We start from the raw sequence: 13,817 nt of genomic DNA, 5'->3' as shown, positions 1-13,817 counted from the left end.
CACACACACACACACACACACACACACACACAAGTTTCATGAACTTTCCTGCTCAGGCTGGCTTCAAAGTATAACTCTTAGATCTTAGCCTCCTGAGTAGCTAGGTATATAGGCATGAGCCACTGCTGCCCAGCTTGTTATATGTTTTTTCTCCCAGTAATGAGGCTTGAATTCAGGGCTGGGTACTACCTTGCTTAAGGTTAGCACTCTACCACTTTCAGCCATAAGTCCACTTCTGGTTTTGGGGTGGTTAATTGAAAATAAGAGTCTCATGGACTTTCTTGCCTGGGCTGGCTTTGAACAGTGATCCTCAGATCTCAGTCTCCTGAGTAGCTTGGATTACAATAAGAGTTACCAGTGCCTGGCTTTGTTTTGTTTTTTTAATGCCAGTGAATGAATTTCCATAGTGTGGCCTAAAAATCAAATTATCTTTATTTACAGATAGAATATCAGAAAGAGATGGTGTAATGTCTCCTATTCCTGGCAGCTATGAAGAGTGAATTTTTTTTTCTGTACACTAAAGTATTTTAAACAATTTTAAGATGGCATAAGGAACCTCAATGAGAGCTGTTGATCTACAAGGGATGGGGAGAGAAGGGGAAGGGAAAGCAATAGAGAGGGTTATTCTGAGGAAAATGTAAGATATACAGGTCTGAAATGCTATATTGAAACCTTTTAGTGCAAGTAATACACACTTAGAAGGAAAAAAGAAGGAACAACAGGAGCATAAAGCATGTTTGAATGAGCAGAGGGAATACCAGCAGGAGTGGGAAGGCGAAGAAAGAAGGTATGTATGAAAATAGAATGAGGGCTAGGAATATGGCTTAGTGGTAGAGTGCTTGCTTTGCATGCTTGAAGCCCTAGGTTCCATTCCTCAGCACCACATAAACAAAAAGAGCCAGCTGTGATGCTGTGGCTCAAGTGGTAGAGTGCTATTTTTGAGCAAAAGCAGCTCAGAGACAAATGCCCAAGCCCTGAATTCAAGCCCCAGGACTGGAAAAAAAAAAAAAGAATGAAGGAACCTGCTGAAATTGTTTTAAGCAGGGGGAAGGAGATGAGAGATTTATAGAAGTATGTTGGGATATATTGCATGCATGTGTAGAAATGTCACAAAGAAACCATCCTTTTGTAACTAATGTGTGCTAGTTTAAAAAAGAATTTTAACAATTTGTTCATCTGAAAATATTCACAGGAGAATTCTGTCTTAAGTGGAGAACAAGATTATAGATTAAAAGGGTCAAGGGTCAATTAGAAAGGAAATAGGTATGTCTATTGAAAGGGCAATGTGAGAAATCTTTATTATAGAAATGTTTTGAGCCAGGTGCTAGTGGCTCACACCTGTAATCCTAACTACTCAGGAATTAATCTAAGGTTCAAAGTTCAAAGCCAACTGGAACAGACAAATCCAAGAGTCTTATCCTCAACTAACTAGCAAAAAGTGGAAAGTATAGCTCAAGTGGTAGAGTGCCAGCCTTGAGCCAAAAAGGCAAGCAAATACATAAGGCCAAGTTCAAGCCCCACCCAAGACTGGTGTGTGCATATGCGATATACACATTCTAAATTGACTGTGCCACTGTTTATATCCTGATTTGATATTGTATGATAATTTAGCAAGGTGTTATCAGGAAAATGAAATAAAGAGTAAATGCAATTTTTATATGTTTTTATGTTTTTGCATATTTTTGAGATTGTGAAAAACAGATATCACAGACTCCTTTAAACTATGTGGAAACCAGGTACTGGGGGTTCATGCCTATAATTCTAGCATTTGAGGATCTGAGGATCTGAGGACCACAGTTCAAAGGCAGCGTGGGCAGGAAAGTCCATGAGATACTTATCTCCAATTAACTACCCAGAAACCAGAAGTGGAGCTGTGACTCAAAGTGGTAGAGTACTAGGTCTTGAGCAAAAACTCTCGGACAGGGGCTGGGAAGGTGGCTCAGTGGAAGAGCGCTTGCCTTGAGCTGAAGAGCTGAGGGACAGCGCCCAGGCCCAGAGTTCAGGCCCCATGACCGGCCAAAAGAAAAAAAAAAAAAAGAAAAAAACTCTCGGATAGTACCCAGGCCCTGAGTTCAAGCCCCATGACTGACTAAGAAAAAAAAAAGGGCTTGGAAGGTGGCTTAGTGGTAAAGAGCTTGTCTAGCATGCATGATGCCCTGGGTTCAATTTCTCAGTACCACATACACAGAAACAACCAGACATGGCACTGTGGCTCAAGTGGCAGAGTTCTAGCTTTGAGCAAAAGAAGCCCGGGGATAGTGTCTAGGCCCTGAGTTCAAGCCCCAGGAGTTGCAAAAAACAAACAAACAAAAAGTGTGGGTAATGTATGTGCATTTATACATTCCAAACATGAACCCTCTGTATTTTCTTTGTTTTGGGGGGACTGAGGTTTGAACTCAGGGATAACTACTTGAACTATGCCTAGAGCCCAATGTAATTTTTTTTTACATGATTATGGTATGCATCCAGTTTTGAGAACCCCTATACAAAAATGTTTGTTTTCAGTTCTGGGGTGAAAAAAGGACCTTACACATACTAGGCAAGCACTTTACCCCTGAGCTACTTTTATTCAGCCATTACTGGGGTTTGAACTCAGAGCTTCATACTCTAACTTGTCTCTTTTGCTCAAGGCTGGTGTTCTTCCAGTTGACTCATGCCTCTACTTCTGGGATTTTGCTAGTTAAGTGGAGATAAGAATCTTTCATTTGTCTGCTTGGGCTGGCTGTGGATCTCCATCCTCAGATCTTAAGTCTCCCAAGTACCTAGGATTATAGGTGTGAGGCACTGGCCCCTACTTCCAGTGTGATTTTTTGATAGGAAATCCACATTTGTATGTATAGTTATATGTGTGTTCCCTGAAGAAAACATTAAGAATGGTAAGAGTATGCAAAATTTTGCATAAACAAAATGTTTGTGGTTCTGGCACCACACTGTGGGTCTTTCAGTATATGTAAACTTGAGGGGAATTACTATGATACCATTACAAAGTACCAGTAGAAATTTTTTATACATTTTGAAATTTAATTGCTCAGACCATATTTTGAAACTAGTTGGCATTTTAGTTTTAGGATAATAAATAAAATCAGAAATAAACTGTGTAATCAAAGACACTGTGAGGAAAAGCATTCTTACTTTTGTCTCTGCTGATCAATCCAGAACTTACAGCTCTTCTTGACAAAGTCACAACCCATTCCTCGGCCCCAGTCTAACTTCTCAGCCATGCTGTAATTCGCTTTGTACCAGCTGTGGAATAATTCAAATAGACCATCAAGTAAAAAGCAATGTAGGAACAGTTACTCAACAAGGAGCACATGAAGGTTTGAAGGAGGCCTTTAGAGGCCATGGCCACCAGAAGCATTTCCAGAGCTGGGGCTGCAGAGGACTGCTGCCTGGGACCAGTCCTGTGTGAAAGTACTTTTGTATTTGGAAAACTGACAGAAGTCACAGAATAGCAAGAGGTTATGATAGGAGACATGAGAACTGAGGACTAAGATGAGGAAAGAATGAGGGGAAAGAGGAGAGAAAACATCAAGGAAGGAGCAGTAAAACAGCCTAATTCACACAGCTCTGGTTTCTTGTTCTTTTGGCCTTGGATTTGTGACATGTCATCCACAGAAGCTCTTTTGTGACAGATGATTACATCATTACAGTAAGACAAACACAATGTCTAATATTTTTGATATATTCTAATTTCAGTACAAAAACAAAATACTCGCTTAGTCTCCTGACAAAATTAATCAACAGTAACGAGCCTCCTGTTAGTTTTTCCTTCTTTATTCTTTTTTTTTGCCAGTCCTAGGGCTTGAACTCAGGGCCTGGGTACTGTCCTTGAGCTTCTTTTCCTCAAGGCTTCTTTTGCTCTACCACTTGAACCACAGTGTCACTTTCGGCTTTTTCTGTTTATGTGGTACTGAGGAATTGAACCCAGGCTTTATGCATGGTAGGCAAGTACTCTACCACTAAGCCACATTCCCAGCCCCTCCCTTCTTCTCTCCCTCGCTTCCTTCCTTCCTTTTTTTGGTTGGCTGTGAGACTCTGGGCCTGGAGGTTGTCCCTCAGCTCTTCAGTTCAAGGCTAGTGTTCTACCACTGGAGCCACAGCACCACTTCCAGTTTTCTAGTGATTAACTAGAGGTAAGAGTCTCATGGACTTTCCTTCCTGGGTTGGCTTTGAACCGCAATCCTCAGATCTCAGCCTCATGAGTAGGTAGGATTACAGGTGTGAGCCACCAGTGCCCAGCTTCTTTATTCTTAAGAAAAAACATTAGTTTGCAAAAGCTCTGAAATTATGGGCTGAAGGCATAGCTCAAGTGGAAGAGTTCCAGCCAAGCAAGAAAATGAAGTGAGGATGAGGCTCTGAGTTTAAACCCCAGTACCAGCAAACAAAAGTTTTCTTACCTGTCTGTATTGTGTATCTTGTCTCTTTAATAAACAAAAACATAGTCTCAAAGGAATAATAATCCACAAAATCAAACAAAAGTAGAAACATCCTAACTTCTAACAGAACTCACTCTCTCAGAAAGAAAGTGAAGAAATGAATTCTAGTGCTCCAATACCAAAATACTTATAAACTCTGCAGCTGAAGTGAGCATCTCATTATTTAGTTAACCTGGTGATGGTGGCAAGGTTAGGCTGTCCAGAGTGCTCCTGCCCTAGCACACTAGTGATAACATCAGCAATGTGGCTGTTAGAGGAAGTTCTGCCTACAGCTAAAATGTGAAGTCATCAAACCCCTTAGAGAGTCAGCACACTCAGTAATACATTCTTAAACACTAGATTGTTTTCCAGAGTAGTATGTTTACAGTCTCAGATACTCAGAAGGCTAAGGAAGGAGGACTAGGTGAACACATGAGTTTTGAGCTCAGCCTGGATAAAACAGGGAGACCTCATCTCAAAAACAAACCAACAACAACAATAATAAAACCCAGAAGGGCACCAGTGGCTACTAATTCTAGCTACTAAGAAGGCTGAGATCTGAGGACCATGGTTTGAAGAGAGCCCAGACAAGAATAGTCTATCAGACTCTTATCTCAAATTAACCATAAAAAGTTGGAAGTAAAGCTATGGCTCAAGTAGTCTTGAGCACTGGCGTTGAGCAAAAAGGGCTCAGGGATAGCACCCAGGCTATCCTGAGTTCAAGCCTCAATATTGGTACAAAAACAAAAAACAAAGAACAAAACAAAAACATACAAAGCTAGAGCTTGTGGCTCACACCTGTAATCTTTACTCAGGAGGGTGAGATCTGCAGGGTCAGGCTGAAAAACTGAAAAGACTCCATCTCCAATTAACCATCAAAAAGTAGGCTAGAGGCATGGCTCAGGTAGTAGAGTGCCAGCTGAGCTAGCAACCCACACAAGTGCAAGATCCTGAGTTCAAACTAGAGTATTGTCTAAATAAATAAGTAAATATATATGAACAAAACAAAGGCCAAAAAAGGTACCAAGCATTCCTTGGAAGCGTGGCTGGTGCCTAGATTCCGCACATGGATGTGTTCATCAGCCTGGTATATGCTATTCAACAGAGGGAAGGAATATATTGAACCTAGTAAGTGCTTGCAGAATTACTGAGGGCTAACAAAGGCAAAGATTCCCACTGGCTACTGACAGGGAACTGCCTGAGTTCAAACCTCAATACTGCTTTAAAAAAATTATCACTTGGCAGAAAGTAATCCTTAATCTCAAAGTACTATGTGCTAATTACTTTTCAAGGTGCTGTCAGCTACCTCCTAAAAGTAAGTACATTTTGCTTTGATACGAAATATCTGCATTTTCTTGAGGTATAATCTTAATATGCACTTCATCTTCATATCACATTCTCACAGCTGTTTTACCCAGTGTCTTCCATTAGCGCCAGCGTGATTCGAGAGAGGACTCGGTTCTGAGTATGAGAACCAGTCATGGCTTCATTCTGAAAATCACCAGAAGATTTCAATTAGAGGTTGACTCTACAGCTCCCAATTATTTCTGATTCCTCTGGTGTATGTATGTATATATCTATTTCTATAGATAGATTTTTTTTGTCAGTTGTGGGGCCTTAACTCTGGGCCTAGGTGCTGTCCCTCAGCTTTTCAGCTCAAGGCTAGCACCCTACCACTTGAGCCACAGCGCCACTTCCAGCTTTTTCTGCTTATGTGGTGCTGGGGAATCAAAGCCAGGGCCTTATGCATGCGAGATGAGCACTCTACCACTGAGCCATCTTCCCAGCCCCTCTGCTGTATATTTTAAGTGTTTTAAGTGAGAGGCTGGAAAAATAATCACTTCAAAATGGTGAATTACAAAAGCCTGAAACATAAAGTGAACTCCGTTTTCTGCCTCAACTGTCTCTATCATGTGTGTACTGGAACCAGCATCAAGACTTTATGATGAAAATGAAGACAAATACACATGGAATCAGAAATACCACTATAAAATAATCACATTTGCTAGTCAAAGTTAAATGTATAGTTGAGATGGATACTAAGGTAATTTGGGATCAAGAACAGTTGTTACCTCAATTGCATAGAAAAGCTTTTCTAACCCAACTTTGTAATCACAGTAACATACACTAACATGCAAAACATGTGTGACAGAATCATGGGATCAAACAATATCCATTAGGGAACCTAAAATACTGCCCAAGTGCACTAGTTACCAAATAACTTAATTTGTATCCTAAAATTTACATTGAAAGTGAGGGCTTTGCTGCCTCTTAAGGGAGCATATTATATCTTTGGTCAACTCCAATTATTCTTTGAATCTTTATGTTGAATATTGAATGATCATCTCAAATACTGTAATATCATCCTTTAAAAAAGTACTTTTTGAGAACATGAAGTTGGTTTGGGGGAAGAGAAGAAGTTAATGAAATTTCTGTTTTCAGGTCTTCTACTGAAAACTACATACATTTTCATTCTGGCCCATCTACATCTTGCTAAGGGAATCACTGGAAAAAATTCTTTAAGGAAAATATAAAAGTGAATCCTCAAGGACAATCAGTACATGAGCTTTCAATATGTTTTCATCAGTGTTATTCTGTGGTTATCTAGATCAGAACACAAGCATTAATTTCACTCATTTCATAATTTTAATACCCTTAGTCAGGACATAAATTGGCTGTAACTATCTATACAAACAGACCTCAAGAAAGAGACCTCAATCAGAAATGGTTTTGTTGTTGTTGTTTTTTGGTCAGTCACGGATCTTGAACTCTGGGCCTAGGCACTGTCCTTGAGCTCTTCAACTTAAGGCAAGCACTCTACCACTTTAGCCACAGTGCCACTTCAGTTTTCTGGTGGTTAATTGGAGATAAGAGTCTAGAGTTTCATGGACTTTCCTGCCCAGGCTGGATTTGAACCGCAATCCTCAGATCTCAGCCTCCTGAGTAGCTAGGATTAGAGGCATGAGCCACAGATGCCCGGCAGGAATTCTGGTTTTAGGGCTTTATTCTTCCTTCCTTTCCAGGTAAATAAATGCATCTTAGATTAACTATTTCTAGTTCTGTTCCTAGGAACAGAATTTAATAAAGGTAGAATGTCAACTTTGTAATTTGAAAAAGGCCTGTGGTTCACCTCTCTGGGTTTGGGATTCCTGTAAATGAGCTCCATCACCTATTATTAAACCACACTTAGGGAATCCCCTGTGTACAGATAGATCTGCTAAAAAGATAATGGCTTCTATCTGGCATTCTTAAACCACACTGGTTCTTTCTTCCAACTGCTACGGTCTTTCACTCCTCTACTGAGTTGGAGAGAGGAAGAGACACAAATGACAGCTCATACTCTGCTGTGTGTAGGCTGACTTCACTATGCTAGCAGGCTGGGCATGCTTCCTGCTATCTCCTTTATCATTCTAAGGGTATCTTTTTTTTGCAAAGAGGCCTCATAAGAACCTAAGGGTGGTGCTGAGACACCACCCTGGAGGCATGACAATTGCTCACTGCATGTTTTTTTTTTGGGGGGGGGGCCTGGTCATGGGGCCTGAACTCTGGGCTGGGTGCTGTCCCTCAGCTCTTCAGCTCAAGGCTAGGGCTCTACCACTTGAGCCACATCACCACCTCCGGCTTTTTTCTTTTTGCTTATGTGGTGCTAAGGAATCGAACCCAGGGCCTCAGGCATGCAAGGCAAGCGCTCTACCACTGAGCCATCTTCCCAGCCCAAAAAAAGTTTCCTAGATTTTTTTTTTTGTCCGTGGTGGGGCTTGAACTAGGGTTGGGCACTGTCCCTCGGCTCTTCAGCTAAAGGCGAGCATTCTACCGCTTGAGCCACAGCGCCACTTCCTCACTGCATGTTTTAATGGGTCAATGAACACAGGAGCAGAGGAAGCTGTGCTGCATGTGGATAGAGACTTGGCCTATAAGAGTATATACAGGTTTTCTCCCATCTGTGTCCCTTATTTACATTTACAATTCCCCATCCAGCTACCAGTGCTGCTTGATACAGGTAAAGAAATCTTAGAACAGGGCTGGGAAGGTGCCTCAGTGGCATGCCAGAGGCCCTGGGTTTGATTCCTCAGCACCACATAAGCAAAAAGAAAAAAAGCCGGAAGTGGTGCTGTGGTTCAGGTGGTAGAGCACTAGCCTTGAGCTGAAGAGCTGAGGGATAGTGCCCAGGCCCAGAGTTCAGGCCCCATGACCGGACACAAAACAAACAAACAAACAAACAAATAAACAATAAACCAAAAAAAAAAGAAATCTTAGAACAGACATAGGAATGTAGTTATTAGAAATTTATTTATTAGAAATGTCTTTATTAGTTATTAGAAATGTCTTTTTTAGTCTAAGCAGGGTTTTTTTGTTGCTGTTGTTTTTGGTTTTGCCAGTCTTGGGGCTTGAACTCAAGGTCTGAGCACTGTCCCTGAGCTTCTTTTGCTCACGGCTAGCACTCTACCACTTGGGCCATAGTGGCACTTCCAGTTTATGTTTATGTTCCACTTTCTGTTTATGTGGTACTGAGGAATTCAAGCACTCTACCACTAAGCCACATTTTCAGCCCCTCTAAGTAGTTTTTTTAAGACTTTTTTTTTTAATACACTATTCTGGTTACTGGGTTTCCCTACATTTTGTTATTTTTGTGAATATTTTTTTGGGGAGGAGGGGGGTCCAGTCATGGGGCCTGAACTCTGGGCCTGGGCGCTGTCCCTCAGCTCTTCAGCTCAAGGCTAGCACTCTACCACTTGAGCCACATTGCCACTTCCAGCTTTTTTCTTTTTGCTTATGTGGTGGTGAGGAATCGAACCCAGGGCCTCATGCATGCAAGGCAAGCACTCTACCACTGAGCCACCTTCCCAGCCCCATTTTTGTGAATAATTTTAAAGAGAGGTCTTTTAGGAAAGCATATATTATACTATAACAGAAGCAGCTGTACTGCTTTGGAAAGATGTCTACAATATATCATTAAGTGGAAAAAATTCCCATGAATTAATAAACTCATTAAGATAACCTTTTTTCGTGTGTGTATGTACATATATTTAGGGAAGAATCCACAAAAACCTTAGCAACTACATTTAGACAATGGATTTGTAGAGCTGAAGTAGGAAAGGGACTTTTAAAATTTACTCTGCAACCTATTTAAATAACTTTTATTATGAGCACAAATGACTTTTCCTGAAAGAGAGTGAGCAAGAGAGAAGTCTAGTAAAAATTTAAAATGGCTAACCTCTAATAACCGCTTCTCCCAATGGTTGAGTTCTGTACCCATACCACCTTGATTTTCAAGTTCCATTCCTTCCAGAACTGGACAATTAAAATGTTTTCGTGCTTCATCCTAAGAATCAGAAAAAAAAAATCAACCCCACAAAAGTACTGTAAGATAATGGTAAACTTTAATATGGCTATAATAAGGTAGATATTAAAGAATTACTTTGGCAAAAAATTAGTATAATTAAATATTTAGATGCTGTGAGATATATCTTTGCTAGGAAATTTTTATTTCCCTCTGAAGATTTTGACTAAGTCACTTTTTTGGAAGTGGGAGAGTATGCTTGTTCTGGGGCTTAAACTCAGGGCATGGATGCTGTCCCTGAGCTTTTTCGATCAAGGCTAACATTCTACCACTTGAGCCATAGCTCCATTTCTGTTTTTGATGGTTAACTGGAGATAAGAGTTTCATGGGCTCTTCTGTCCAGGCTGGCTTCAACCTGCAATCATCAGAGCTCAGTCTCCTGTGTAGCTAGTTACAGGAGTGAGCCACCGGCACCAGGCATAAATCACATACATATTTAAAAAGGTAGACTATTATAACTGCCTCTAGCAATTTTTATAGCAATACATTTATAATTTTTTACTTTATTATAAGTAATAGTCTGTACGGTACACCTCTGGAGAACCATTTGATCAATGTATACAATGAAGAATAATAAAACCAAACTAATATATCTATTACTTCAGACTTTTCTTTTGTCGGTCGTGGGGCCTGAATTCTGGGCCTGGGCACCATCCCTGAGCTCTTCAGCTCAAGGTTAGCATTCTACCACTTGAGACACAGTGCCACTTCCGGCTTCTTCTGCTTATGTGGTGCTGAGGAATTGAACCCAGGGCTTCATGCATGCAAGGCAAACACTCTTACCACTGAGCCACCTTCCCAGCCCCATACTTCAGACTTTTTTTCTATTGAGAAAATTTAAAATGTACTTTAGCAATTTTGAAATGTAAAATATAAAAGTAACTATATTCACTAGGCTATGCAATAGATTGCCTTAAAAAGAAAATACCAAGCTGGGTGCCGGTGGCTCATACCTATAATCATAGCTACTCAAGAGGTTGAGCTCCAAGGATCACAGTTCAAAGCCAGCCTGGGCAGGAAAGTCCATGAAACTCTTATCTCGAATAAACCAATAGAAAAACAGAAGACTTGAGCTGAAGAGTTGAGGGACAGTGCCCAGGCCCAGAGTTCAAGCCCCACAACCAACCAAAAAAGAAAAAGAAAGCAGCGGGCACTGGTGGCTCACGCCTGTAATCCTAGCTATTCAGGAGGCTGAGATCTGAGGATCAATTCAAAGCCAGCCCGGGCAAGAAAATCCATGAAACTCTTATCTCTAATAAACCACCAGAAAACAGGAAGTGGCGCTGTAGCTCAAGTGGTAGTGTGCTAGCCTTGAGCTGAATGAAGAGCTGAGGGACAGGGCTCAGGCCCAGAGTTCAAGCCCCATGACCTACAAAAAAAAAAAGAAAGAAAGAAAAAGAAAACACCAGAGTTATTCCCCCTGGCAAACTCTGTACTCTTCTACATTATTTCGTCATTCCTTTCCTGATCATCATTCTGTATTATTTCTATGCATTTCACATGTTAATAAGAACATCAAGTATTTGTCTTTCCATACATGGCTTACTTCACTTAGCATAATGTTCTCTGATTCCACTCATGATGTCAGGAATGACACAATTCCCCTGCTTTTTAAGGCTGAATAGTATTTTGTTGAATATATATGCCACATTTTCTTTATCCAGCCATTTGATTCCCTAATGTTTGAGTTGTGCTGCCAGGAACATGCAGTGCAGACATCTCTTTGACAAACCAATTTCAAGCATTTGGTCTAAAGGCCCAGAAGTAGGTTTGCTGGGTAACATGACAATTCTAAAAACTAAAAAATTTTTTGAGGAAATTCCATACTGTCTGTACTAATTTACATTTCCACTAATAGTGTACAAAGGCTTTTTTTTTTCTTTTCTCTAGCTCCTCTGTCACTCCTCTATTTTGTCTGTTTTCCTCTTTTGTGTGTGTGTGTGTGTGTGTTGGTACTGAGTTTTGTACTCAGAGTCTTGAGCCTTCTAGGCAGGTGCTTTACCACTAAGCTTTGTTTCAGCTCTTCTGACATTTTGGTAACAGCCATTCTGACAGGTGTGAAATGATCTCATTATAGTTTATAGTTCCTTAATGACTAGTAATATTGAACTTTTATATATATATATATGTTGGCCATTTGTATGTCTTCCTTTCTTAGGCTCCTAGCCCAATCTTGTTATGTGCTCCAGGCTGGCCTTGAACTTGAGCTCTTCCTGCTTCTGTTAGGATTAAAAGCATATGCCACCATATCTAAATACTTGTCCAATTTTTAAAATTCAGGTTTTGGTTTTCTTGTTATTATGTTCAGATCCTTATACATTTTGGATATTAACTCCCTCATCAGACATTGGGCTGCAAAAATTTTACTTCAGTCCATAGGTTGTCTTGAAACACTGCTGACTTTCCTTTGGTATATAGAAACTTTAACTTTTCCATTTTAATGTTATTTACAATTTAAAAAATAGTTATCAAGGGCTGGGAAGGTGGCTCAGTGGTAGAGCACTTGCCTTGCATGCTCAAGGCCCTGGGTTCGATTCCTCAGCACCACATAAGCAAAAAGAAAAAAAAACCGGAAGTGGTGCTGTGGCTCAAGTGGTAGAGCACTAGCCTTGAGCTGAAGAGCTGAGGGACAGCGCCCAGGCCCAGAGTTCAGGCCCCACGACCAGACCCAAAAAAAAAAAAAAAATAGTTATCAAGCTGAGAACTGTAATCTTAATAATTCAGAAGGCTGAGATCTGAGGATCATGGTTTGAAGCCAGCCTAGGAAGGAAAGTCTGTGACTCATCTCCAATTAGCTTCTAAAAAGCAGTCAGTTGACCTGTGGCCCCAGTGGTAGAGCACTAGTGTTGAAGGAAAAAAAAAAAAAAAAAAAGCTCAGAGATAGTGCCCAGGCCCTGAGTTCAAAGCCCAGGACCTGCAAAAACAAAAACAAACAACAACAAAACCCACAAAGTTCACTTAAGCATTTCAGGTGTGTAAGGCTGTTTGGTAGTATTTAGAAACCTTGTAGAAATGGTGGTTTTCAGTAATTGCAACAAGACTGAATTTATGTATACATTGTCTTCAGGACTGCTGAAATCTGGCCATAATTTTCCCAAATAACTATGCCTCCTTATGTCACAAGGCCCAACTTGCCCAGATTCACCTCAATTTCAGTACCTTCTGCGACAGCACCAAAAATTATATACTGTACAGATGAGGGGTTCTTTTTATACCAGCAGGCAAAGGTGGTTTCGGTTCAGGATATATTATACAAGTCTTCTTGACATGAATACCATTGGTCTAATAAATCTTTCATATTGAGGTGCTTTTTCAGAAAGTCATCTCCAACTTAACAAGACTTAAGTAATCATTCTCATCCATGCTGCCTTTTTTTAAAAAAGAGGAGTAAGCAGTGCTGGGGCTTGATACCAGGACCACCTGCTTGCTCAGGTGGTAATCTATCAGTTGAGTCACACATCCAGACTAGCATTTTGATGCTTATTTTTCTGCCCATCAGGCTTTGAACAACAGTAATCTTTTGGATCTCAGCCTTCTGAGTAGCTAGGATTACAAGAGTGATCCAACAGTACATTCTTAAACAATAATGATTAATAAAGCAAGAACAATAACGAAGGAAGATGGTTTATGAGACATGAAGCAGTTAGTAATACTTACAACAACACGGGGTGTTACTAGAAGATACACAGTGTGGCGAACTACTTTATTATCTCGAACATTCCATAATCTCTCCACTTTTCGAACTACTTTATCACTCCACTGATACAATCCAAGACTGAAATTGCAGAATAAAAAGACAGTTATTTCTAGCTGGGTGCCAGTGGCTCATGCCTGTAATCCTAGCTACTCAGGAGGCTGAGATCTGAGGAATGTGGTTGAAAGCTAGCCTGGGCAAGAAAGTCTATGAGACTTTTACCTCCAATTTTTTTTTTATTGTGAAAATACTGTACAGAGGGGTTACAATTACATGGGCAAGATAATGAGTACATTTCTTTTTCTTTTTTTTTTCTTCTTTGGTTGGCTGTGGGGTTTGAACTCTGGGTCTGGGCGCTGTCCCTCAG

At 40.5% G+C, this 13,817-nt stretch overlaps 1 protein-coding gene across 1 annotated transcript in view; it reads right to left on the bottom strand.

The window, feature by feature from the left end:
* The window catches only part of Lmln (leishmanolysin-like (metallopeptidase M8 family)), a 58,196-nt gene that overhangs the window by 11,760 nt on the left and 32,619 nt on the right, over positions 1-13,817 (bottom strand). The window contains exons 9-13 of the mRNA XM_013019318.1: positions 13,414-13,531; positions 9,631-9,738; positions 5,830-5,906; positions 4,398-4,421; positions 3,133-3,243 (exon numbers count right to left, since the gene is read on the bottom strand). Of these exons, the coding sequence (XP_012874772.1) occupies positions 3,133-3,243; positions 4,398-4,421; positions 5,830-5,906; positions 9,631-9,738; positions 13,414-13,531 (438 nt within the window). The remainder of the gene's footprint in view (positions 1-3,132; positions 3,244-4,397; positions 4,422-5,829; positions 5,907-9,630; positions 9,739-13,413; positions 13,532-13,817) is intronic.

Source organism: Dipodomys ordii, unplaced genomic scaffold (assembly GCF_000151885.1).
Source record: "Dipodomys ordii isolate 6190 unplaced genomic scaffold, Dord_2.0 Scaffold45, whole genome shotgun sequence".
Classification (NCBI taxonomy): domain Eukaryota; kingdom Metazoa; phylum Chordata; class Mammalia; order Rodentia; family Heteromyidae; genus Dipodomys; species Dipodomys ordii.
Note: the sequence above shows the minus strand (reverse complement) of the source record. Positions and strands in the feature narration are given on the sequence as shown.